The 26,961-nt window shown below is 47.9% G+C and overlaps 1 protein-coding gene across 10 annotated transcripts in view; it reads left to right on the top strand.

Annotated features, from left to right (window-relative positions):
• Nucleotides 1-26,056, top strand: part of eya4 (EYA transcriptional coactivator and phosphatase 4) — a 623,026-nt gene extending 596,970 nt beyond the window's left edge. For all 10 annotated transcript variants that reach the window (XM_038799374.1, XM_038799376.1, XM_038799375.1 and 7 more), the window contains one exon: nt 24,147-26,056. In XM_038799374.1, the coding sequence (XP_038655302.1) occupies nt 24,147-24,227 (81 nt within the window). In that variant the 3' untranslated portion in view covers nt 24,228-26,056. The remainder of the gene's footprint in view (nt 1-24,146) is intronic.
• The last annotated feature ends 905 nt before the right edge of the window (nt 26,057-26,961 follow it).

Below are 26,961 nucleotides of genomic sequence, written 5' to 3'. Positions count from 1 at the left end.
AAATCGGCGCTACCCCCCCACCAATCCTCCACTTGCTGGGGCACTAGCAGCCGCGTATCGTCAAGCCCCCAGCTTTACCTACGGATATGGCCACAGAATTGCCGGGTCCATGGCTACGCATGCGCATGACGGCGGTGGCGCCGCCCGCGCACGGACCAGGCTTGCCTAAAACTGATCCTCTGTAATCAGCCTTGCCACCCCTGGACCACCCCCCCCCCAGCCTCCTCAGCCCCCGCCGAAGCACCCCCCCCCCCACCCCCAACCAGCGGATCCCCCCCTCCGATTGTGACAATGCTGGACACTGTCTGCTACCACCACCTGAGGTCCCCAAAGGTTGTGAGGACATGTGTCCCACACCGTCGGGAACTCGGCCCATCGGGGCCTGAGCATCATGGGAGGGCCTCAGCTGATGTCCTGAGTACGCCGTTTTTGAGGGAGCGGAGCATCTCAAAAACGGCGTTGTCCCCAATTCCAGCCTGAACGTGGATTCTCTGGTCGATCGCCAAAAGGGATTTTGGCGTCGGGAATCAGAGAATCCCGCCCTATAATTAGCATTAAGATACATATAACAGAAATGCCAGATTTTGAAACTAAAAGCTTAAATCAGATTTTTCCATTCCATCTTGATTAATAAGGAGATCAGGGGTTGTGGGGAGAAGGCAGGAGAACGGGGATGAGAAACATATCAGCCATGAGTGAATGGCGGAGCAGACTCAATGGGCTGAGTGATTTAATACTGCTCCTATGTCTTTTGGTCTTCTGGTCATTCAACTGTTTTTTCCATTGATTACACTCATTACTATATCTCCTCAGGGAGCCTTATGCAGAGGTTCCTGGCATCACCTGGTTACAGAATTTTACATTCCACTGCCAACAGGGAGTGGCCATAAAATTCTTGAGACGGCCTTCCCACTGGGCTATCATCCACCCTGACCTCTCTGTGGGACAGAGAAGGCCTCGATAAGCTTCCCCTGCTCTTGCCCCAGTTGAAGTCCTTAAGTCGCCAACCAAGGACCACTTAAGGGCGATTTCACAGCCAGCATCAATTTTCAAGCTGGTGGGAGGAGTTCGGGGAAGGGGGAAGCCCCCCCCCCATCTCCACAATCCTAACGGGCCTTAGCTCCTCTCCCTACACAGAGAGGCCAAAAGGTGCATGATCCTGGATTATTGGGACCTAGGCTTGAATGTTTAGGATTGTGGGGGCACAGCCCTTTTTAGATGGGACCAGCCCCGCCATCCAAAGAGTTGACAGCAACAAGCTTGAGACTAACTCCTGGGACCAGAGACCCAGATAATTGAAATGGGTTCTAGGATGGGGAAGACAGGGAAGGCCTGGGGGATTACGAGGGAGGCTATTGGGGACCAGGCTGTGTGGGGAGGGAGCCCAGTCAGAAGAAGGCTACTTGTGGAGGCATCTCACCCCCCCCCCCACCACCGCCACCACCATCACCATTCTGCACCCCCCCCCCCCCCCACCCCTCTCCCGACCCCTTTGCCTGCCCATCCCAACCAAGATCTAAGGCAGCTCACAACAGTCCAGAGATGTCCAGGTTAGGTGGATTGGCCATGCTAAATTGCCCTTCGTGTCCAAAAGGGTAAGTGGGGTTACTTGGTTACAGGGTTAGGGTGAAGGTGTGGGATTAATTAGGGTGTTCTTTCCAAGGGCTTGTACAGTCTCTATGGGCAGAATGGCCTCCTTCTGCACTGTAACTTCTATAATCACCTTTTTTTAAATTTGTTTTTTTTTTAACTTTTTTCAAACAGAATTTTTACATAACTAATAACAGAAAAATAGATGAAAAATATTTAACAAAACTAGGTAGCTGTTATTATACAAAAAGAAAATATACATTAAATAGACAGTTCCCCCACCTGAGCCCCCCCTCCACCCCAAACCCCCCCCTCCCCACCAAAATCCTGGACATAGCCCTCGCAAAGCCCTGCCAGAATTCTTTAAGCGCCAGGCATGCCCAGAACATATGGATATGGTTCGTCGGACTCCCTGAACACCTCGCACACCTGTCCTCCACCCGAAAGAACTTGCTCATTCTCGCCGTCGTCATGTGAGCCCGGTGTACCACCTTAAACTGAATTAAGCTGAGCCTGGCACATGATGCGGAAGAATTCACCCTGCCCAGGGCATCAGTCCACGGGCCCTCATCTAGCTCCTCACCAAGCTCCTCCTCCCACTTGCCCTTCAGTTCCTCCACTGAGGCTTCCTCCGCCTCCTGCAGCTCTTGGTAGATGTCCGACACCTTCCCCTCTCCTACCCAGATGCCAGACACCACCCGGTCCTGTATCCTTCGAGGGGGTAGCAATGGAAATGTTCCCACCTGTTTTTTGCGAAAATCGCGGACTTGGAGGTGTCTGAAGGCATTTCCCGGCTGAACTTCTCCTCCAGCGCCTTCAAGCTAGGGAAAGTCCCATCTATAAACAGGTCTCACATCCTTCCAATGCCTGCCCTCTGCCAGACTTGAAACCCCCCGTCTATCTTGCCCGGAGCAAATCTATGGTTGTTCCGTATTGGGGTCCAAACTGAGGCCGCCTCCTCCTTCCTGTGCCTTCTCCACTGAACGCAGACCCTCAGTGCCGTCACCACCGGGCTTGTGGTGTATCGTGCTGGCGAGAACGGCAGCGGTCCCATTACTAGTGCCCCTCGGCTGGTGCCTTTGCATGACGCCGCCTCTAGCCGCCCCCACGCCGACCCCTCCTCCATTACCCATTTCCTAATCATGGCCACATTAGCCGCCCAATAGTAGCTACAGAAGTTCGGAAGCACCAACCCTTCTCTTCCCCCCCCCCCCCCCCCGCGCCGCCCCCCCCCCCCCCCCCCCCCCCCCCCCCCCGACTGTGCTCCAAAAACAGTCTTTTAACTCGCGGGGTCTTGTTTGCCCGCAGAATTCCCGTGATAATCCTGCTCACCCGCTTGAAGAAGGATTTGGGGATGAAGATGGGAAGGCACTGGAAAACAAACAGGAATCTGAGGAGGACCGTCATCTTCACAGTCTGCACCCTTCCCGCCAGGGAAAGCGGGAGCATGTCCCACCTTTTAAAGTCTCCCTCCATCTGCTCTACAAGCGGAGATAGATTGAGCCTGTGTAAGACATCCCAGTTCCTAGCCACCTGTATACCTAGGTAACGAAAGCTTCTCACCACCATCTTGAGCGGGAGCTCTCCCAGTCTCTCCTCCTGACTCCTAGCGTGGATTACAAACAGCTCACTTTTCCCCACATTCAACTTGTATCTCGAGAAGCTCCCAAAGTCCCTTAGGATCTGCATGACCTCCCCCATCCCCTCTAGCGGGTCCGAAATATTCAATAGCAGGTCGTCTGCGTAGAGGGAAACCCGGTGCTCCTCTCCCCCCCCCCCCCCCCCCACCCCCCATCCAGACCAGCCCCCCCCCAGTTCCTTGAAGTCCTCAGCACTATGGCCAATGGCTCAATTGCCAGGGCAAATAGTAGCGGGGATAGGGGGAACCCCTGCCTCATCCCTCGATGCAGTCTAAAATAATCCGACCTCAGCCAGTTCGTGGATACACTTGCTACGGGGGCCTTATACAGCAGCTTGACCCATCCTATGAATCCCTCACCGAATCCAAACCTACCTAACACTTCCCACAGTTACTCCCATTCCACACTGTCAAAGGTTTTCTCTGCATCCATTGCAGTCACTACTTCTGCGTCCCCTCCTTCTGAGGGCATCATAATAATATTCAGGAGCCTCCTCACATTTGTGTTCAATTGCCTGCCCTTGACGAAATCCGTCTGATCCTCCTCAATCACTCCCGGGACGTATTCCTCTATTCTGGTGGCCAAAATGTTAGCCAGCAGTTTGGCGTCCACATTCAGGAGCGATAGCGGCCTGTAGGACCCACAGTAAAGCGGATCCTTCTCCCTCTTCAAAATGAGCGAGATCAATGCAACATTGTCGGGGGAGGGTTCCTCTCTCCTTTGCCTCGTTAAAGGTTCTTAGCAGGAGTGGGCTCAGTAGCTCCGAGAATTTCTTATAAAATTCTACAGGGAAGCCATCCGGACCCGGGGCCTTGCCCGACTGCATACTCTTTAGGCCCTTAACTACCTCCTCTAACTCAATCGGGGCCCCCAGTCCCTCCATCAGATCGTCGTCCACCCTTGGGAACCTCAATTGATCCATAAATTGCTTCATCCCTTCCCCTCCCCTCGGGGGTTCTGACTCATATAGTTTACAATAAAACTTCTTGAAGACTTTGTTGATCTTCTCTGGGCCCCAAGACCGTGTTACCTGCCTTATCCCTCACTCCCATGATCTCCCTGGCCGCCTGTCTCCTGCGAAGTTGGTGCGCCAGCATCCTACTTGCTTTTTCCCCATACTTGTAGACTGCCCCTTTCACCTTCCTCAGCTGTGCCTCCGCCTTCCAAGTGGTCAGCAAATCAAACTCCTCCTGCAATCTCCGGCGCTCCTATAGCAGCCCCTCCTCGGGGGTCTCCGCGTACTTCCTGTCTACTCTAAGTATCTCTCCCACCAGCCTCTCCATCTCCGCCCTCTCCATCTTCTCTCTGTGGGACCTAATAGAAATTAACTCCCCTCTGATAACCGCGTTCATAGCCTCCCAAACCATTGTTGCTGTTACCTCTCCTGTGTCATTTGTTGTCACATAGTTTTGGGTGCTGCTCTTTATCCACCCACACACCTCTTAATCCGCTAACAGTCCCACATCCAGTCTCCAGAGAGGGCGCTGCCCTCGCTCCGCCCCCAGTCGCAAGCTCACCCAGTGCGGGGCATGGTCCGAGACCACAATGGCCGAATACTCAACCCCCTCCACCCTCGGGATTAACGCCCTGCTCAACACAAAAAAGTCAATGCGCGAGTAGACTTTGTGAACATGGGAGAAAAAGGAGAACTCCTTCTCCCTTGGCTGGGCAAATCTCCATGGGTCCACGCCCCCCATCTGATCCATGAACTCCCACAGGGCCCTGGCCGCCGCTGGTCTCTTTCCCGACCTGGACTTAGACCGGTCCAGTGCCGGATCCAGGACTGTGTTGAAGTCCCCCCCCCCATGATCAAGTTACTTGACTCGTCCGGGATTTTACCCACCATGCGGCTCTTGAATTCCACGTCATCCCAGTTCAGAGCATAGACGTTCACTAACACCACCCAGGCCCCCTGCAGCTTGCCACTCACCATTATGTACCTGCCCCCCTTGTCCGCCACAATGCTCCCTGCCTCGAATGCCAACTGTTTACTAATCCGAATTGTCACCCCTCTGGTCTTTAAGTCTAGCCCCGAATGGAACACCTGGCCCACCCATCCCCTCCTTAACCTCGTTTGGTCAGCGAGTTTTAAGTGCGTCTCCTGTAGCATTGCCACGTCTGCCTTTAATCCCTTTAAATGCGAGAACACGCGGGCTCTCTTGACTGGCTCGCTCAGACCCCTCACATTCCACGTGATCAGCCTGGATGGGAGGTTGACACCCCCCCCCCCCCCCCCCCCCCCCCCCCCGACTAGGCATCTCCCTTTTCGGCCAGACACGTGCCCGCGCCCCCCGCTCGCTCCAGCCCTCCCGCCGGAGGCTCCCCAACCCGACTCTCCATCCATCCCCAACAGTTGGCTCCCCTTCAGTCAGCAAAGCAGCGCCCATTCCCCCCCCAATCCCCCCCCCCCGTGCCAACCACCCCCATGGCACTGATTTCCCCCCCATTACACTTCCGTAAGTCAGCTGACCCATGCTGACGCTGGCCACTCCCGCCTCTATCTTCAGTCTTACTATTGTCTCCTCCTTCGGGCCCCCAACCCCCCCTCTCCCACAGGGTAAGAGGGCAAGAGACATCCAAATTCTTCCCATGCAACGAAAATCACAACCCGGGCGTTACCCCACGCCCTGAGAGAAACAAAGAAAAAAACCAGAAAAAGAAGAGTGAACAACTTAAATTCTACTACCAATCTTACATCAGGCCAACACCCGGTTACACATCCCCGCCAGAGCGTTTCACCCATGTGCAGCTGCCCCTTAGTTCGAGTCCAGCTTTTCGTGCTTAATAAATGTCCACGCCTCGTCCAGCGTATCGAAGTAATGGTGACTGTCCTGGTACGTTACCCAAAGCCTCGCCTGATGCAGGAGCCCAAACTTCACCCCTTTGCTGTGGAGGACCGCCTTGGCCCGGTTGAATCCCGCACGCCTCTTAGCCAGTTCAGCTCCCAAGTTCTGGTACATGAGAATCTCGTAGTTCTCCCACTTACTGCTCCCCTCCTTCTTTGCCCAACGCAAGACACGGTCCCTGGCTGTGAAGCGGTGGAACCTTATCACCATCGCCATCGTTGGTTCGTTCGCCCTAGGCTTCCTCGCGAGGACTCTATGCGCCCCGTCCAGTTCCAAAGGCCGCGGGAAGGTTCCCATCAGCGTCCCCAGCATTGTAGTCACATACGTGCTCGCATCCGCCCTCTCCGCACATTCAGGGAGGTCCAGAATCCGCAGGTTGTGACTCCTAGACCTATATTAGAGGTCATCCAGTGTCTCCTGCCATCTCTTGTGTAGGGCCTCGTGCGCCTCCGCTCTGACCGCCAGGTCCAGGATCTCATCCTCATTGTCAGATACCTTCCTCTCCATCTCTTTAATCGCCTTCTCCTGCACCTTCTGAGTCCCCACCATCTTTTCCATGGAGACCTTCATAGGGGCCAGCACCTTCATCTGAAGCAGCTTCTCAGAAACTCTTGCTGCTCTCTCGACCACTGGGCCCACGCTGCTTGGTCCGCGCCGGCCACCATCTTGTCTTCCCAGACCTGCTCCGCTCGCTTCCCTGCAAACGCTCTTTTAACGGCCCAGCACCTGGTTCCCTCCATGCAGCAGTGAGGGGAACCTCTCCAGCGTCCTTTGCCACACCAGGAATCACCGCCAAAGTGCCGCTGCCGCTCCGTTTAAGGGCCCGAAACTCCGATCCCGGCGGGAGCTGCCGTGTGCGCGACCTATTCGGACATGGCTGCTACCGGAAGTCCCTATAATCACCTTCTCAAGTGCAATTAATGATGGAGAATACACTCTGACCTAGTCAGCGATACCCACATCCTCTAAATGAATTTGTAAAAATCCTATTTTCCGGTTCCCCTCAGTGAGCTGTCAACTGCCCGCCAAACTAATAATTGAGGCTGGGATGGAAACAGCCCTTAAATTCCCATTAATGAATCACTTAAGGACCTTCATTGGAGAAACAGGGGTTTCCTGTTCGAAGCTGTCCCACCCAGTGTAAAATGGCTGTAGGGTTGGAATGGAAAATTTCACGACCCCCCCCACCCCTTGCTGGCTGTCTGCTCCTCAGAACCTGCTGGGGGCGGAGTGGAGGATAATATGCTGGCCTTAGATGCGGGGGACTACCCATTACTTCCATCATTGGTGGGACGAGAGAGCAACAAGCCAATCAGCTTGGCAATTCTGAGGTGGGCTTTCCTCCCGAATGAGGGGTGGAAGGCCGACCTTCAGCCAATTCATGCTCGTTGGAGGGTGAAATGGCACTGGGTTAGCAAGTATCGCTCCTTGGATGGCGGGAAGGGAAGTTCTGCCATCGAGAAATCCTGGCCATGTCTGCTTTCTGAAAAAGCATTAAGTTGTAACTAATGTTTTAAATCACTTGGTCCAGTCTCTGAAGGTTTTTGTATTGGTGCTCATCATATCCACTGGAAACTTCTAACCAAAATCTTCGGGGATTAAATCTGGAGATTTGATTTATGCTGAAGGTGAAATAAAATTAATTAACAAAATAAAATTAAATAATTATTCCATGCATGAAACACAGCAATAGTCTTCTTTCCCTGAGCTGTCTGAGCTCTGTCGTTTGCTAGATTATGAATAAGCAAACTGGGAACAGCATGCTGAAAGAGCAGCGGCACCTCCTGTGACATTACATTGAAATACAATGGTCTCTCTGCCCAAAACTTTTGCTGTCCAAATGATTGAATGATTGAATTGCAGCTGGGAATGATGGCGAGAATTTATTTCTGTCCGAGGGTTGTCAGCCTGTGGAATTCTCTTCCCCAGAGAGCAGAAGAGGTTGCGTCATTCAAGGCTGACTTAAACAGCCTTTTGACTCACAGAGGAATTGAGGGTTATGGGGACAGATAGGAAAGTGGAATTGAGACCACAACCAAAACAGCCATGATTTCATTGAATGGCAAAGCAGATCGAAGGGCCGAATGGCCGACTGGTGTTCCTAAGTCCTATGTTTCTACCACTTGTTGTAGACAAATTGAATAGTAAAATCTTTGTAAAATGGGATCGTTGAAGGAATGTCGAGGATTACCAGATCTAATTTGATACAGAATGCATCGCTGAAGGAGGCCCAGAGAAGGGGGAAGGTGTGATGGTGGGGAACGCAACCATTGGTTTTCGTAAATAACTCTGCCATGAAATGTCTGCACAGCCACATCGACCCACACTAGGACATTCTGATCATGAATGAATTGATGAGGTGATGAGCAAGCCTTGGGTACCTCACAAGAGACAGGGGAAGAAAATGTGTGCCATACAAAACCATTGCTGTACTGAACTGGTTAAGACTGTGGATATTCCCTTTCGGCTTTGCGTAGCTTTGACGTTGGGGAGAGGCGTCAGGCCTCAAAAGTAATTATTTTTTTAAATGAAGAGTACTCTTTAAAAAAAAATTAAATGAACATAGAGGGCCAATCTTTTAGGAATCCACGTGTCCCAGCTGCTATCACTCACTGATCAGTCTGGAGTGCTCTGGTTTAAAGTTTCAGTGAATACCTAATTGAGGGGTGATGTTGCTGACCATTTCTCTCAGTTAAACTCCGTTCCAATTGATTTTCATTACCAACCCTGAATCCACATTGCCCATGTCTGATTGACAAAAATAAGCCACTACAGCTGGAGTGTTAAAAATTTGGCAGATTGTAAACTGTTTTTCCTTTCCTTTAAGCCAAGAGGGAATTAATAAATCTTTGCGTCTTTACCACCATTCATCCCCTCCCCCTTCTGTGCATTTAAGTACTCCCACAAATTTATGGAAATGTTACTCCATCATTTAAACTTCTGCAGCATTTCTATTATTGAGTGTTTTTGGGGAGAGTAATACATTTGTGATAATATCCAAATGTTAATTTTCTAAGGGCTAACTCCATTATAATAGAAAATCGTAAAATAACCATTTACTCCACAACAAATAAAATTGCGGGAACATGCAACTTTGAAACATAAGCCTGGAAATGTATTTCACCCAAATTTTGACAACCACGAAAGTGCAAAGGGGGAACATGCAATATTAATGCACCATCTCATTTTTTTATTACTGGTGAGCTGCGGATGTCAGTCATGATGCCTGAGATTGGTCATTGGGGGGTGCAGTTAAGTCCAAGGACAGTGACTCCAGTTTTAAACTGGGACCAGGAGAAAAACAATTTTGTAACCATCTTTTTAGTGACAGCCTCCAGCAGTTCCTTTCAAGTTTGGTCACTGTACACCCAAGAAAACAAGCCACATGCCGTCCATTTTTCCAAAGAGATCTAAACTGCATAAGCAGTGGGTCTAATGCCAGTTTCAGGTAAGTACCACAGGCATTTACAGATATGGCCTGTGGCAGACTGCCAAGATGAACTGACCACTTCACACATTACGTTGGACCCCTCAGCATTTGTCCAAGTGCAAGAAATGAGTGCAGCACAATTCCATTTCTAAACTATGCTTTTAGACAGTATGAGTTCATTATAAAATCATTAAGCGCAGAGAAAAATGGAGGAGAGAATAAAGTAGCTGCTTTTGACATCAAGACAGTTTTCAAAACATAGACCTGTGAGAAGCAGAGGGCCAATGGGCAAGTCCTCGTGTGGCTGGAATCATACCTGACACACTGATAGATTGTCATGGTTGTCAGAGGCTGATTATTCAGCCCAAGGATATCACTAACAGTATTCCTCAAGACAATGTCCTTTACTCATCCATCTTCAACTGCTTCATTAATTAACCTTTCTTTGTCATAAGATCATGAACAGTGATATTCAATTATGATTCTATAGTTTTCAGATTCATTCACAATTATGCTAATAGTGAAGCATTGCAACCTGCCACAAGCCAGAGTTGGATTGACAAGTAACAGGTGCTATTCATGTCACATAAATGAGCATTGTGCCACACAAATGCCAGGCAACAACCATCTCCAATAATGACATTCAATGGCATTACCATCATTGAGCCCCACTATCAACATCCTGGGAATCACCATTGACCAGAACCTTAACTTGACCAGCTGGTTTAAATGCTGTGATTACAAGAATAGGTCAGAAGCGGAGTGTTCTGTGGTGAGTGACTCAACTTCTGACTTTTGAAAGCCTTTCCACAAAGTACAATAAAAGAATGTGATGGGATGCTCTCCACCAGCCTGGATGGGTGCAACTCCAACAAAACTCAAGAAGCCTGACATCATATTCGCAGTCCATTTGATTGGGATTCCATTCACCAACTTAAACATTCACTCTCTTCACCATTGTGACTGCAGTGCGTACCATCTGGAAGCTGCACTTTGGGCATCTCTAACTCTTCTCCCTCCCCCCCCCCCAAACGATGGCTGCTGATTGCATTATCTGCACGATGTATCTACAGGATGCCCTGCAGCAACGTTGTGTGATTCTTTCAATGACGGAGTGTAAACTTGGAAGAATTTCAGGCTAAACGCCTGGCCATGTAGGGGTGGCCAATATGAGAATACAAAATCTACAGACAGGAAAAGGCCAGCTGTTTTATCAAACCTGCTTCACACAACTATAATTCCTGGAGTATCACAATTAGGTGCTGCCACCACCTGACAACATACCCATGCATGCAATCTCCTGTACTCGACAAGAACAGAAAAAATAGCAATCGGGGAAAACCTTTTTAAATTTCCTTTCCTACCCCTTTAGAGGACTGAAACTAATTTAGGAGACCACATAAACAGTTTATTAGCACCATTTATAAGACGTGATCCTCTTCCCAATTAAGACATGCAGAGATTCAACGCTTTGCAAGTGACAAATTTGTTCCATCTATTATCCTTTGGGAAAAAGAAAGCCATCCAACATTTAACCTTGCACTATCCTTCCATAGCTTATACCCATGTCCTTTGGTTTTACCTAACCAATATAGTTTTAAGAGCCACAAAAGAAACACCATCAAACAATTTTTAATACCTCTATCAAATTACCCCAAAGCCTAATTATTTTGAAAGGGAAGCCCCTTTATAGCCAGTGGGCTGGATTTTATGGGGCATCAGGGACCCGCCCTGTGGGCAAAAAAAGGTCAGGTCCATTTCTTCGCCCCAGCATTGGTTGACCTGAGGTGAGACTTGCGCCCGTATCTGGGCAGAAAGACCTGTCTCTGAGAGCTGTTGGACAATCAAATGAGAGTGGTGGCTACTGCTGGGAATGTATCCAATCCCAATCATGAGGAACTGGAATGAAAATTAAGTGCCAGGGGGACATCACTGGGGACAGGCTGGCAGGCTGGCCAGGGATAAAAGGGGCCAGGATAGACAGACAGGAGGGGTAGATAGGAGGAGAAGACCTGGTGGTGGGCCAGGGGCGGAAGGTGGCCCTTGCTCACTACCAGCCTACACATTGAGCTGCCGGGCTGGACATTGAAGTGGTGTCTCCCACCACAGATTAAAGCTCAGGGGCAATAAAATCCAACCCAGTGTGTGTGAGAATACAGTAGCGGGTTGTTAGGTTCCCAAGTATCAATACAGTAAGCAGAAATAGCTGCAGGTAAGTGTCCATTCTAGATCTAAGTATATATGAGAAACTGCCCGCAAGGTCCAATGAGAAATTTTAACCAGAATTTGCATGTTCCCCCGTGTCTGTGTGGGTTTCTCCAGGTGCTCCGGTTTCCTCCCACAGTCCAAAGATGTGCAGGTTAGGTGGTTTGGCCAGGCTAAATTACCCCTTAGTCTCCAGGGATGTGCAGGTTAGATTACGGGGGATAGGACTGTGTAGGAGGGGGAGGGGCCTAGGTAAGGTGCTCTCGGAGGATGGATGCAGACTTGATGGGCCAAATGGCCTCCTTCTGCACTGTAGGGATTCTATGGTTCTATGAGAATTACAGAATCATAGAATAATACTGCACTAAGGAGGCCAGTCCGCCAGTCATTCCTGTACCAGCCTTTTCAATGGGATATCTAGTTAGTCCCACGGGATATTTTATATGCAAATTGCTGTTATTGTCATGAATTGCTATACTACCTACTCAGTAAGGTCTTACCAGATTTCCCCTTGTAGTCAGCAAGGCTCCATAAAAGTTGTGAACCTTTCTGTCACAATCCCAACAATAGTGCACCAGGAACGAAAGAGAAAATGCTGGAAAATCTTAGCAGGTCTGGCAGCATCTGTAGGGACAGAAAAGAGCTAACGTTTCGAGTCCGATGACTCTTTGTCAATAGTGTGCCAGGAATTCAGTAGGAATCCTGGGATTTAAGGTACATTGGTGTGATGTTATGGTACCGGACCAGACCCCAATTTATGTCAGGAAACCAGACGAGAAATCCCAACAAGTTTTCAATTTGTAAAACTGTGAGAAAAGGATACTTCGCTCCAGAAGTGATTCCACTGACAAAAAGGGCTCTTTTATATTAAAACACGCTTTATTATTAACACAGGATTAAACACGTTAATATTACAGAAAATAGCTTTACAATTAGCAGTCAAACAAATCTTAAAATAAAAGGGAAAACTTTAACTACTAACTTGTACCTTCACTTTCTCCAATTAAGCAAGGCCCATTACAGGTCAAAAAAATCACTTGTAAACAAAGTTAACAAACACAGGAATATTTGCTGTACTGTTGCATAGAGATTTTCTTTCAGAAAGGAGAGAGCTCTTACAGACACAACCTGGAAATCATGCTGTCTTTGTCAGACTAAAATATCCTTCAGCTAAACTGCTTGCTACAGATCTGGCTCCTCCCATTGATTACATTGTCTTTATCCCACTAACATTCTCATGACCATCTTAACTAAGGCTAAACACAACCCCTCAATTATCTATACCCCAGGAAACCTTCCAAAATACCCAGTATTCCATTAACCCCATATAGGTAAACAGGTACTTGGTTGGAATGAATGATTATCTCACTTTTCAGATACTTTACTTTCAGCCCGAGCAGGGACATCACCTGCTTGTATGTTAAACCAGAACTTTTGAAAATTTTACTGCAAGAGATATACAATACAATGTATACATAAAAGTTTCCTACATTCAGCATAGTGAAATCCAATCACTTGGTGTGTACTATGCAGACAATCCTTCATGTTTGTTGGGGGGGAGTGCTGATGGTCAGTTCCCAAGCAGCATCCGACAACTGGAGTTGAGTACACAGGTGCATCCCCTGCATGCACCCAAAGAAGGGATAGATCGTGCCATGACAGACGTCAACAGGCTGATGCCAAGGCGAAATACTGAAACTGGCCAACATATATGCTGCAATCGTCTTCCTTATTCACTCCTGGATACAAGTGTTAGCAAATATGATCAGTCCGATTCTGTGGTTACTTATAGGGTCTCTCAGTGAGGTTCTTTTGACTTACTTGTGCTCAGACAATGATGGTGGAAGCTCTGAGTTATTGGTGGAGTTTGAAGATTTCTGTTGGCTTCAGAAAGGCTGAGTACAGGAGTAGTGAAGTCTTGCTTCAATTGTATAGAAGGTTGGTTAGATTGCACCTGGAGTACTGTGTGCAGTTTTGGTCCTCAGAAAGGATATTATTGCCCCAAAATGCAAAGAAGGTTCATCAGACTTGTTCCAAAGTTGGCGGGACTGTTCCGGGGATGTTCGGACTGTTCCGGGGGTGGCGGAACAGTTTCGGGGATGGCAGGGCTGTTCCAGGGATTGTAGGGCTGTTCCTGGGATGTGTGGACTGTCGTATAGAGAGAGATTGGACAAACCGAGTCGGTATTCTCTTAGAGTTTTGAATAATGAGAGGTGATCTCATTGAAGCCTGCAAAATACTTAAAGAAACAGGCAGGGTAGATGCAGGTAAGATGTTTCCCTGGTTGGGGAGTCTAGAACAGGGGAGCACAATTTCAAAATAAGGGGGAAGCCATTGAGGACCAGGATGAAGAGAAATTTCTTTGCACAGAGGGTCGTGAATCTTTGGAATTCTCTACCCAGATGGCCATGGAAGCTCAGTCATTAATTATGTTTCAGGTGGGGCAGCACGGTGGCCTAGTGGTTAGCACAGTGGCCTCAAGGTGCTGAGGTCCCAGGTTCGATCCCGGCTCTGGGTCATTGTCCGTGTGGAGTTTGCACATTCTCCCCGTGTCTGCGTGGGTTTTGCCCCCACAACCCAAAAATGTGCAGAGTAGGTGGATTGGCAATGCTAAATTGCCCCTTAGTTGGAAAAAATTATTGGGTACTCTAAATTTATTTTAAAAAAATAAAAATAAAAAATGAAATAAAAATTATGTTTCAGGTGGAGATTGATAGATTTCTGATTTTTTTTTAAAGTATTTTTATTAAGGTCATGCAGAATTTTTCATAATAAAACAGTAGTAACCATAATAAGAAAACAAACTAGAGTGAACATTAACATAGTGCAAAAAGAGAATATACAATAACAAATAGACATTACTCCACGTGACCCACTCTTCCCACACCATCCTAATGAAGCACTCATCCCCCATTTCCCCCCCCCCCCACCCCCTCCACGGATTGCTGCTGCTGACATTTTAATTTTCCCTGAGAAAGTCGATGAACGGCTGCCACCTCCGAGAGAACCCTAGCGTAGACCCTCTTAAGGCAAACTTTATTTTCTCACGGCTGAGAAACCCAGCCATGTCGTTAACCCAAGTCTCTACACTCGGGGGCTTTGAGTCCCTCTGCATTAATAAAATCCGTCTCCGGGCTACTAGGGAGGCAAAGGCCAAGACGTTGGCCTCTTTCGCCCCTGAATTCCCGGATCCTCTGACACTCCAAAGATCGCTATCTCTGGACTCGGCACCACCCGTGTTAAGCACCTTGGGCATTGCCTTCGCGAACCCTTGCTAGAACACTCTAAGCTCCGGGCATGCCCAAAACATGTGAAAATAGTTTGAAGGGCTGCCCTTGCACCTCATAGAACTGTCTTCTACCCCAAAAACTTGCTCATTCTCGCTGCCGTCATGTGTGCCCGGTGGACCACCTTAAATTAGACTGAGGCTGGCACATGATGAGGAGGAATTAACCCTGCCCAGGACCTCTGTCCACAGACCCGCTTCCAACTCCTCACCTAGCTCCTTCTCCCACTTGCCCTTGAGCTCCTCCATTGGGGTTTCCTCTGCCTCCTGTAGTTCCTGATAGATATCTGACACCCTCCCCTCCCCCACCCAGGTGCCGGAGACCACCCTGTCCTGTATCCTCAGTGGTGGCAGCGCGGAAAGGCTTTTTTCAGGAAGGCTCGTACTTACAGATATTTAAAGGCGTTTCCTGATGGCAGGTTAAATTTGTCCTCTAGCACCTTCAAACTGGGAAAGCTTCCGTCTATGAACAGATCTCCCATCCTTCTGATGCCTGCCCTCTGCCAGCTCTGGAACCCACCATCCATCCTACCCAGGACAAATCTGTGGTTGTTACATATCAGGGTCCAGTCCAACGCTCCCTCCACCTTCTTGTACCTCCTCCACTGTCCCCAGATCCACAGTGTCACCACCACCACCGGACTTGTGGAGTAACTAGCATCGTACAATATCAAACAATGTACATTTTTAAATTCGGATTTTGTAAAAAAAAAAAACGGGTCGGCGAGAACGGCAAAGGAGCTGTTATCAAAGCTCCCAGACGATAGATTTCTCATTAACAATAATGTAAAGCATATGTCAATAGTGTGAGTAAGAGGCATTGAAATCTTCGATCAGCCACAATCGTATTGAATGGAGAAACAAGCTTGATGGGCTGAGTGTAGTCCAAAGTTGTGCAGGTTAGGTGGATTGGTCATGCTAAATTGTCCTTAGTGTCCAACAAAAATAAAGGTTAGGTGGGGTAACGGGGATAGGGTGGAGTGTGGGCTTAAGTGGGATGCAATTTCCAAGGGCCGGTGCAGACTCAATGGGCCGAATGGCCTCCTTCTGCACTGTAAATTCTATGCACTATGAACTCTCTAGGTCACGTATGCAGTGTTTGCACCTTGAGGAACTTTGCACAGAGTCATTGTGCTGGAGACTGAGCTGCAGACACTGCGACATCTGAGGGAGGCAGGGAGTTACCTGGATGCCCTCCCAGTACCACCATCGCCCCTTTCCTCCTTTACAACCAGTTCTTCCCAGACGGCAGATGGCAATATTCATAGTGTTTCACTATTTGCTATTCATGGAAGTATCAGAGAGATGACAGAGGAGCTCAGAGGAGGAAAGGAAACTTCAACATCTTTTGACTGAGGAGGAAAAGCAGCAGCAGGAGCTATGATTCAACACATGCAGTTAGTATTGGTGAATGCCTACTATCCTGGCAACACAAACTTGATTTTATCCTGCAGCAGTCTGCATGAGCCATGTTTTCAGGCCTCCGAACAGGATCGCTAAACTAAAGAGTGACTCATCTCGGCTCTCTGTAAGAAAGGGCCTAGTCAAGCGCACAATGAGTGCACAGTGGGAGAAAGCACATCTTTGTATATTTGGGAATTTGGATCAAAGTGTGAATTCAGTGCACAGGGGAAAGAAGTGCACTTTTGGGTTTTTTTTTTCTAACTTTTTCACTCTTCAGAAAATGGTCTTGCCACGCTAGCTGTTTGGTGCCTTTCTGGTGAGTATCTAGTAAGTGTTTATTCCATTCTTAAGTTTTAAAATAGTATAGGAGCTGTTCTTTTCTAAGTTGAAAATATATTAAAAGCGCCATAAATAATGAAATAATTTGCTAAAGTGATTATTTAAAACACGTTTAAGATGGCAGGATAGGTGATGTGTCAAGGCTGCAACACAGCTTCAGGGCCATAAATTCCATTCCCGGCTGGGGTCACTGCCTGTGCGCAGTCTCCATGTTCTCCCTGTGTCTGCATGGGTTTCCTCCGGGTGCTCAGGTTTCCTGCCACAGCCCAAAGATGTGCAAGTTAGGTGGATTGGCCATGATAAATTGTCCTTAGTGTCCAAAAAGGTTAGCTGGGGTTACTGGATTATGGGGATGGGGTGGGCTTAAGTGGGATGCTCTTTCCAAGGGCCGGTGCAGACTCAATGGGTCGAATGGCCTCCTTCTGCACTGTAAATTCTATGCACTATGAACTCTCTAGGTTCAGGTCACGTATGCAGTGTTTGCACCTTGAGGAACTTTGCACAGAGTCGTTGCGTTGGAGACTGAGCTGCGGACACTGCGACATCTGAGGGAGAGGGGGAGTTACCTGGATGCTTTGGGTCAGGAGGTAGTCACACCCCTTAGGATGGAGTCTTGTGGTTTGGAAAGTGGCCAGGGACAGAGGGTTTTGACTGCAGCTGAGGCAGGGTAAGGAGACCCAGAGGGCAGCAGTGTCAGTCTCTGCAATTATCCAACAGTTTGAGGTCCTCCCAGCTTGTTTGGATGAGATGATGAGCTGATTGGCTATGGCACCGCGATCCAGGAAGTCATTCAAATGGGAGGAGCATATCAGAAAATATTGGTAGTAGGGGATAGCACAGTGAGGGAGATTGACACTGTTCTTTGCAGCAAAGAGACAGAGTCCAGATTGCTGTGTTGCCTGCCTGGTGCCAGGGTTTGGGACATCTACTGGGCTGAAGAGGAAATTACAACGGATGGGGGAGGATAGGATCCTATTGGCGTTGTCCATGTAGGTACCAACAACTTAAGTAAAACAACCAAATTGGTTCTGCGCAGAGAGTTTGAGGAGCTAGGCACGAAATTAAACACTGAATCCCCAAGGTTATAATATCTGGATTATTATCTGAGCCACGTGCAAATTGGCATAAGGTACGTAAAATTAGAGAGATTAATATGTCGCTCAAAGACTGGTGTGAGAGAAGTGGGATTTGGTTCGTGAGGCACTGACATCGGTTGGGGTAAGTGGGTGCTGTACCCTCCCTCAGCCTACATCTGAACAATGCTAGGACCAGTGGGACCCGGATTACTGGGGCGGCAAAGACGGCTTTGAACAAAATATCGGGGGATGGTTCTGGAGACGGGATGTGTGAGTTTAAAAAGCAAAATGATGTGGCAACATTGCAAGACAGCTATTTAGGTAATGATACCCATAGTGTGGCCAGAAGGGACAAAATGTACAAACATTAAAAAACAGCAATAAATCGGGTCATAGGGAGAAAAAAATGATAAAAGGGCAAAAATAATGGGTGGGATTCTCCAACCCCCCGCTTGGTCGGAGAATCGCCCGGGGCCGGTGTCAATCCCGCCCCCGCTGTGTCCCGAATTCTCCGCCACCTGAGATTCGGCGGGGGCGGGAATCGCGCCGCGCCAGTTGGCAGGCCCTCCGCAGCGATTCTCCGACCCGCGATGGGCCGCAGTCCCGCTGCTGACAAGCCTCTCCCGCCTGCGGGAATCAAAACACCTACCTGATCAGCGGGATTGGCGGCGCGGGCGGGCGCTGGGGTCCTGGGGGGGCGCGGGGCAATCTGACCCTGGGGGGTGCCCCCACGGTGGCCTGGCCCGCAATTGGGGCCCACTAATCGGCGGAAGGACCTGTGCCATGGGGGCACTCTTTTTCTTCCGCCTTCGTCATGGTCTTCACCATGGCGGAGGCAGAAGAGACCCCCCTCCCCTGCGCATGCGCCGGGATGACGTCAGCAGCCGCTGACGCTCCGGCGCATGCGCGGACTTACGCAGGCTGGCTAAGTCCTTTCGGCCCCGGCTGACGTGGCGCCAAAGGCCATTCGCTCCAGCCGGCGGAGCAGGAACCACTCCGGTGCGGGTCTAACCCCTCAATGTGAGAGCTTGGCCCCTAAAGGTGCGGAGACTTCCGCACCTTTGGGGCGGCCCGATGCCGGAGTGGTTCACGCCACTCCAACACGCCGGGACCCCCCGCCCCGCCGGGTAGGGGAGAATCGCAGCCAATAACATTGTACTTTAATGCATGTAATCTTCAGCACAAATAAATTAATTAATGGCACAAATTGAAGTTAATGGGTATGATCTCATAGACATTACAGAGATCTTGGATGCTATCGACCGGCCTCTTTGCACCTTAAAAGCAGTGCACAGCGGCACAACATGACAATAGAAGCTGAGAGACCCCACTCCAGGGATCTACCCGGCTTGCAACATTCGCGAGATCGAACGTGCTCTCACGAGACTTTGCAATGGGTTTTTGTCAACTCTGTATATTAAGGCAAGACAGCGAGTCTCACTTTTTAAGGTGCCAGTTTCCTGTGACGGTGGAATATACCCCCTTCGCCTTGGAGACCTGGGGTGAAACTATTCAATGCTGGTCTTCACAAATGGGGACCAGACGGAACGGCTCGTGGGGGTCTCCCAAGGGTTTGGAAATGAAAATGAAAATCGCTTATTGTCATGAGTAGGCTTCAATGAAGTTACTGTGAAAGGCCCCTAGTCGCCACATTCCGGCGCCTGTCCGGGGAGGCTGGTACGGGAATCGAACCGTGCTGCTGGCCTGCTTGGTCTGCTCTAAAAGCCAGTGATTTAGCATGGTGAGCTAAACCAGCCCCACAGGTGCTTGCCCTCTGGGTAGGGTGGTACCCTGGCATTGCTGGTGCCACCTGAGCACCCTAGTACTACCATCATGCCATGCTGGCAGTGCCACCTGGGTGCCAGCCTGGCACTGCCAAGGTGGCACACTGGCATATTTGTATGGCGGCGATTGGTCCGGGGATGCCCTACACGGGTGTTTTGGGACTGCAGGGGGCTTGGGTATCCCCTCATAGTGAGTTGGGGCTTGGGAGGGGGGGTCAGGGGTCACGTCGGAGGCTCCAGAGATTGGGCAATCCCTCGCTGCACTGAGGAGTTTTGCCGAGTGGAGCTCCTCAGTGCAGAAAACAGGGCCACGTGCAACCTCGGCTGGATGTTTCTGATGAGGCCCCTAACTAACGTTTAAATAGCAGGGTGTTTCTCGCTGCTACAAGCGCTGGGAAACACTGGGCCAAATGCACTCGCTATGGGACTTTGTTCCCATTTAGTTAAATCGTGCCCTTCTTAACAAGGAAATCAAAGCTGAGAACTAAATATTCTGGGGTGTGTGACAGGAATGAAGAAAAGGCTGGTGGGTTAGCTTTGTTAGTATGAGATGGTATAAGTACAATAGCAAGAAATGACCCTGAGTCGGAAGATATAGGATCCATATGAGTGGGGGTAAGAAATAACATGGGGAAAAAGACACTTTTGGGAGTAGTCTATCGGCCCCCTAACACGAGCTAAACTGTAGAATGGAGAAGAAATCAGGAGATAATGAAGGCATGTAATAAAGGCAGCACATTAATCATGGGTGACTTTAATCTTCATGTGGATTCTGAAAATCAAATTGGCGGAGGTAACCATGAGAAAGGATTCATCGTGTGTATTCGGGACAGTTTTCTCAATCAATATGCTGTGGATCCAACTAGGGATCAGGCAATTTGGGATCTAGTCATATGTAATGAAGTAGCTTTAGTGAACAATCTCAGAACCCCTAGGAAACAGTGACTATAACATGGTGGAATTCAACCTTCAGTTTGAGAGTGAGAAACTTGGGTCAGAAACAATTGTGCTGAACATAAATAAGGGTAATTATAAAGGAAGGAGGACAGAGTTGGATAGAGTGGACTGGGAAAGGTGTTTAGCAGAAAAGACAGTTGATTAACTACAGCAGACGTTTATGAAAATAATTTATGATTCACAACAAGATATATCTCTGTCGGGAAGAAGGATTTTAGCAAGGGGTAAATCAACCACAGTTAACCAAGGAAGTGAATGAAAGAAAAAATACAGTGTGGCGAAGTTTAGTGCTAAGTCAAAGTATCGGGAAAGAGTTAAAAATAGACAAAAGATGATCAAAAAAATAAATAGGGAGAAAATAAACTTTGAAGGGAAACTGGCAAGTAATATAAAAAAGGCAGCAAGAGCTTCTTTAAATATATAAAAAGGAAGAGAGAGATCAAATAGAACATTGGCCCTTAGAGGCTGAAACAGGTAGCATAGTGGTTAGCACTATTGCTTCACAGCACCAGGGTCCCAGATTTGATTCCCGGATTGGGTCACTGTCTGTGCGGAGTCTGCACGTGCTCCCTGTGTCTGCACGGGCTTCCTCCGGGTGCTCTGGTTTCCTCCCACAAGTCCCGAAAGACGTGCTGTTAGGTAATTTGAACATTCTGAATTCTCCCTCTTTGTACCCGAACAGGCGAATGTGGTGACTAGGGGCTTTTCACAGTAACTTCATTGCAGTGTTGATGTAAGACTACTTGTGACAATTAGATTATTATAAATAATAATGGATAAACAGGAAATGGAAGAGGAGTTAAATAAATACTTTGGGTGGGATTTCTCAAAGTGGGAGACGGCCTGCCATTGGCCAGTGACAGGATGTTCTGGTCCCGCCATCGTCAACAGGCGTTCCCATTGAATGCACCCTTTGCTGCTGGTAAACCTGTGGCGGGGGTGCGCTGTCGGCAGGGCCAGAAGATCCCACTGATATGAAATGCTGGAAAATCTCACTATTTGTTTTTTAAAATATTTTTATTCAAGGCATACACAAAATATCAGCAGAACAACACATCACAAGGACGGCACCTCTCTCCTCACAAAATTCTGAACCTGCAAGTACCTAAAGCCATTCCACTTGGGAAGTCCATACAGTTCCTCCAAATTCTCCAGCCCCACACAATTGCCCCATCCATTCACGTCCCCAAAGCGCCTGTCGTCACCCCCTAAACCTTGCATCCCACCCTGCCAGCGCAAATCTATGGTTGTCTCAGATCGGTGGCCACACCAAGGTACTCCAGCCCCATATGCTGCCTCCACTGCTCCCACACCCTTCGGGACGACACCACCACTGCTCTTGCGGAGTACCTGGCCGGAGAGAACGGTAAAGCCCTCAAACAGGTTCCCCAAACGACGCCTCCTCCGATGATGGGCTAGCAGTGGAACCGGGTGAATCTCCTGGCTTTGCGCTGAAAACTGCCGGCGAATGGCCGAGTCCCTGGCTGCACATGCGCACTGTGGCGACCTGCAGCGGTCGCACCGTACAACATGGCGCCGGCCATGCGCGGACCCAACCCATCATCCGTGACCCCACTGGCCACCCCCCCCCCCCCCCCCACCAGTCTCCCCAGCCCTCGCGGAAGCGCCACCGTGGTCAGCGACACGGATCCCGGCCGAGTGTGCGGCGCTGGACACAGTCCACAGCCGCTACGCCGGGTCCCCAAACGCTGAGATCACACGTGTCATATGCCTTTCGGAACATGGCCCAGGGGGGCGGAGCATCGAAGGAGGGCCTGCCGATGACACGGAGCGCGACACGATTACGCCACTTCCGAGGGGACAGAGCATAGCTGTCCGGCGACAAACCAACGCCGGCCCCGATTTGGGCATCGGAGTCGATTCTCCGCCCGATCGCTGATTACAATATCGGCATCCGGCAACGGGGAATCCCACCCCCTATGTTCGGCACACCCCCCTGCTCAAGCCCTCTCCAATTCCTCAATGCCCTAAGCATCATTGCTAATCACTCTATCGCCAAATTTAATTGGGAAAAAAAAAATTGCTCTAAAATATTTTTTTATTTTTAAAAGTTGAATCCCAACATGTTTCTGGGAGAACCTATTTGGAACAGAAAATGTAGCTACTCGAAACATCGAAGTGTGCCAAGCCCAGTAAATTCTTTAGCCTCCATCTGAGTTCACCCAGCATGCTGTGCACCTGGAGGAACTCCTATCCGCTGTCTTTCGGGTCCACCTGAAGATCCAGGCTTGTGTTGGCCTGGACCTCAAGAATTTTGCTTATTCTCCTGTCTGATCAACCCCCTTTTCAAACCTCTATAAAGAAGAATGGGGCTGTCGCGAAAGCAACAGGCGAACAAGCAGCTGACCATCTGTGTTTCTCCAACGCTCTTTCCCTTGATGCATGAAATATCATGGGCAGGATTCTCTGTTAGCTGACCCCAAAATCAGGAAAGGCGATTGGGTGGAGAATCGGTTCCAACGGCAAAATCATGGCAGGCACCGATTTGACGCCAAATCGCAATGCTCTCGCACCTTGACAGCAGCGTCAATACATTCCGGAACGGACGTACAGTAGACACTTTATGCATATTATTAGCGGGCCTGACCCGGTATTCTCCAGGGCCTCAGCGATTCTCCACCTCCAATGAGCCGAGTTCCCGATGGCGTGGTTTACTTCTGCTTTTGAATATCGTGAAACCACGTGGCAGCTGCTGAGGGAGAGAGAGGGCGTCCGGAAAGTGTCCAACATCGCCATAGTTTGCTGACAGCTGTGCTGCTGGGTGTGGGGCTTCTGCTAAGGCTGGGGGGAATAATGGGGGGTGGCCAGGAGATGGGCTGTTGGATCAGGGAGGGCGGGCAGGGATCACCACTGCCGCAGCTGGCAAAGCAGCCTTGCAGCTGAGCACAACACTAACAGCCCACTTTGAACTTCGTGCCACGGGTCGTATAGGTGTCCCCTCAGGGCACCCTCCTGGGTGCCCTCAGGCCCCAGACAACCATCAGCTGCATTGCCGTGCTCCAGCGCAACCAGTGCCACCTTGTAGGCTGAGATGAGTGTGAGTGGGGATTGTAATGTGTATATGTGGCTGTAGCTTGTCAGCCTCCCGAGTGTCAACCACAAACCCGCCGAATCCTGCACCGCTTTTCATTGGAATCGATTGTGTTCTACACGGCATCAGTGCTAGCCCCTCAACAGTAGGTCCAGGTGTGCTGCCCATTTATCTGTCGTAAAAGTCCACAAATTCTGATGCATTGGCATCAACATTTAGGGCGGGTTCCTCTGTCCCACCGCACCAGATTTCAGTTTTGCCAGCTCATCAATGGGGTTTCCCATTGTGGGGCAGCCTCACGCCGTCGGGAAATTCCCCGGGCTGCCGGCAAAACGGAGAATCCCGATGGCGGAGAATTCCGCCCATAGTGTCAGAAACGGAGAATCTCGCCCCATTGTTATCAAAAGTCAAACTAAGCTCTCAACCTACTCTCATTTAATTTATATGAAATGAAGCATTTTGAAAGTGTAGAATTTCACTTTATCAACATGTTTTTAATATTGGTTTAATGTGACTTTTTTGTTTTGTTTCATCTAGCACAATATGCCATTCTGGAGGATATCAAGCCACTCTGATCTGTTGGCTTTGAATCAAGCACTGGAACTGGAATACTTGTAGCTGCCTTGTGCAGCACAGCCAGAGATACAAAATTAACAAAATACATAGGAGTATATGAAGTTACCCTCTGTGATCTGCAGCACCTCTGGCTTCCACATTTGTCTTAAGAAATGAAGAGATATGAGTTGTCATGTGAGGCTATTGTGAATTCAAACTGCTGAACAGTGACTGGTACATTAAACCTCAGCATAAAGAACTATGTTGGTCTTAGGAAATATTGTTCATTATAGATAAAAGTGCAAGTTGTGTGTATTTTACAACTCTTCAAGTGATTATACAATGCCCAGGTTGCTTGAACAGCTTTTACAATGAACTAGCTCTTTTAAGGAACACGAAGCTGCTACCAACGCATCCGGTATGAAGTTGTTCAACGGCATTTCTTGCCATTGGATGTTCTCAATAATGCAGTGTTTTAGCAAACTTTAGTCTGCTTATCCAAGCTGAACCTGCATAGGAAGCGCACTGGGCTACATTGACAATCACATCTAGACCTGCAGTTTGTGTAACTTAGTTACTGTGAGAGCTTACTCTAAGTTAGCAGCTGTATTCGAAAATGTAATGCTTTTATGGGGATAGTCACTTTTTGTAAAGCTTGACAAGGAGAATATACATAAACGATGTGCTGTGCCTTAAAATAAGACAGTGTTGGTGTGTTACAATGTAACTTTTGTTCCACATATGTATAGATAAATTCTTTGTGATGATTAATTTTTTGAAATGACCAAATTATGAAAAGAATCAGAAGTAAAAGAATTCTGCGTTGTGTAAGCAGAGAAGAATTGTTCCAAACTGCTGGTCTAAACAGGAAATTAAAAATTGGAGAGTTTTTTGTGTTTTTACTTGGACTTTTAGTGTTTAATTGTAAATTACAATCCTTAATGATATCCAGGAAAAACGTTTTAATTTAAACTGTGAGGTAATCTATTTTAGTCGTTAAGAAACAGCTTGACACTTTTTGATATTATGCTAGTCTTTACCATTTTTGGGAAGTTTCTAAAAGAACTTTGGTTTGGGCACTTATTTGATTTCATGCTAGTTTATATTTTCTTTAAATCTGAAAATGATAATACCCCAACCTCACTGAGTTCATACAAGCTTTATCACAATCCACCCCTTCCTGCCTCCCGTCCCCATTTGATATGTCTATGAATAAAAAGGAATGTGTGGATAAGGGTTTTGAACAAGTTTAAGGGCTTATTGCATCTCCTGGGAAGGCTCCAGTTTTCATTGATAGATTCATTCTACAAATACAAAGTGAAAAGTTATCCAATTTCTCAGCCCAATGTTACAATTTTCTCTCTAAGCCAGTATTGCAGTTCCTATTGTACAATAAACCATTCAAATTCATTTTAATAACTTGTTCAAAGTTCAGAGACCCTTAAATAAAGTTGATGTTAAAAGCCTTTAAACTAAGTTCTTCCTAATAAATGCAATTGTGCATTATGCGTTTTTACAGCATATTGGCAGACATACAAAAAATCATCTTGAAGGTAGGACAAGAATTAATTTAAGTAGACTTGCAGTGTCTCATCCCAAAACATAATTTTCCAATTAACTATTTCTCTATGTTGCTTATGTTACAGTTCAATTTTAGTTTTGTTAAATCTCCCAATTATCATTTTATTAACTTCTATATTTAATGCCATTTACAATCAACAATTTCATGGTGTAGCATGAACATATCCTTTAGTCTTTAATCTGGCTGTGTCTATTTATTAATAATAATAATAATCTTTATTATGGTCACAAGTAGTCTTACATTAACACTGCAATGAAGTCACTGTGAAAAGCCCCTAGTCGTCACACTCGGGCACCTGTTCGGGTGACTGAGGGAGAATTCAGAATGTCCAATTCACCTAACAAGCACGTCTTTTGGGACTTGTGCAGACTCCACAATGACAGTGACCCGTGAAGCAGGAATCAAACCCGGGACCCTGGTGCTGTGAGGCAACAGTGCTAACCAATGTGCTGCCGTGCCGTATGGGGAAAGCTCAGCACAGATTCACCAGTTACAGTAACATCATTCTGATTTCACTGTCTCATCTCCCCTCCCTTCCCGAAAAAATAGAAACAAACTATACATAACAGATTAGGTAATCTGCCAATATGCTGTAAATGCAATTAGTCTTCAACTCTGTGTGTGATTTAATAAAGGAGATATTCAGAGGATGCACAAATTGATACACCACTCTGATCTGTTAAACTTTGTTCCTGCAGATTCTAGTATTGGGGCTATAGAGTAATAAGTATTGGCCACTCCGCAAAATTTTAGTGGTAACAGTATAGTGTTTATGTTTTTTTTATTTATTTTGATTGTGCTTTTCGAACATTAAAATCAACTCTTGTGGAAATTTAAATGGTCCTGGGTTTCTTTGTAATATATTTAGTGTGAATTATCTGAAAATACTTGTACAGAAACAGTCTTGATATTTCTGTGTTTCAAAATGATTAAAACAAACTAATTTCAATGATTAAGACAGCCTCAGTTTTTGGTACAAATGAATGCTTCATGAGGTAATTATTGCAATGATATACTATATAATAATGGAAAACAGTGACTTGCACTTACATTAAACAGCTGCATTGTAAAGCAGAACAAGGTCAACAGTGCAGGTTCAATTCCCATACCAGCCTCCCCAAACAGGCAATGCGACTAGGGGCTTTTCACAGTAACTTCATTTGAAGCCTACTTGTGACAGTAAACAATTTTCATTTTCATTGCAGCACAGGGAAA

This window comes from Scyliorhinus canicula, chromosome 6, assembly GCF_902713615.1.
Source record: "Scyliorhinus canicula chromosome 6, sScyCan1.1, whole genome shotgun sequence".
Classification (NCBI taxonomy): Eukaryota; Metazoa; Chordata; class Chondrichthyes; order Carcharhiniformes; family Scyliorhinidae; genus Scyliorhinus; species Scyliorhinus canicula.
This window is presented reverse-complemented; position numbering and strand designations above follow the sequence as displayed.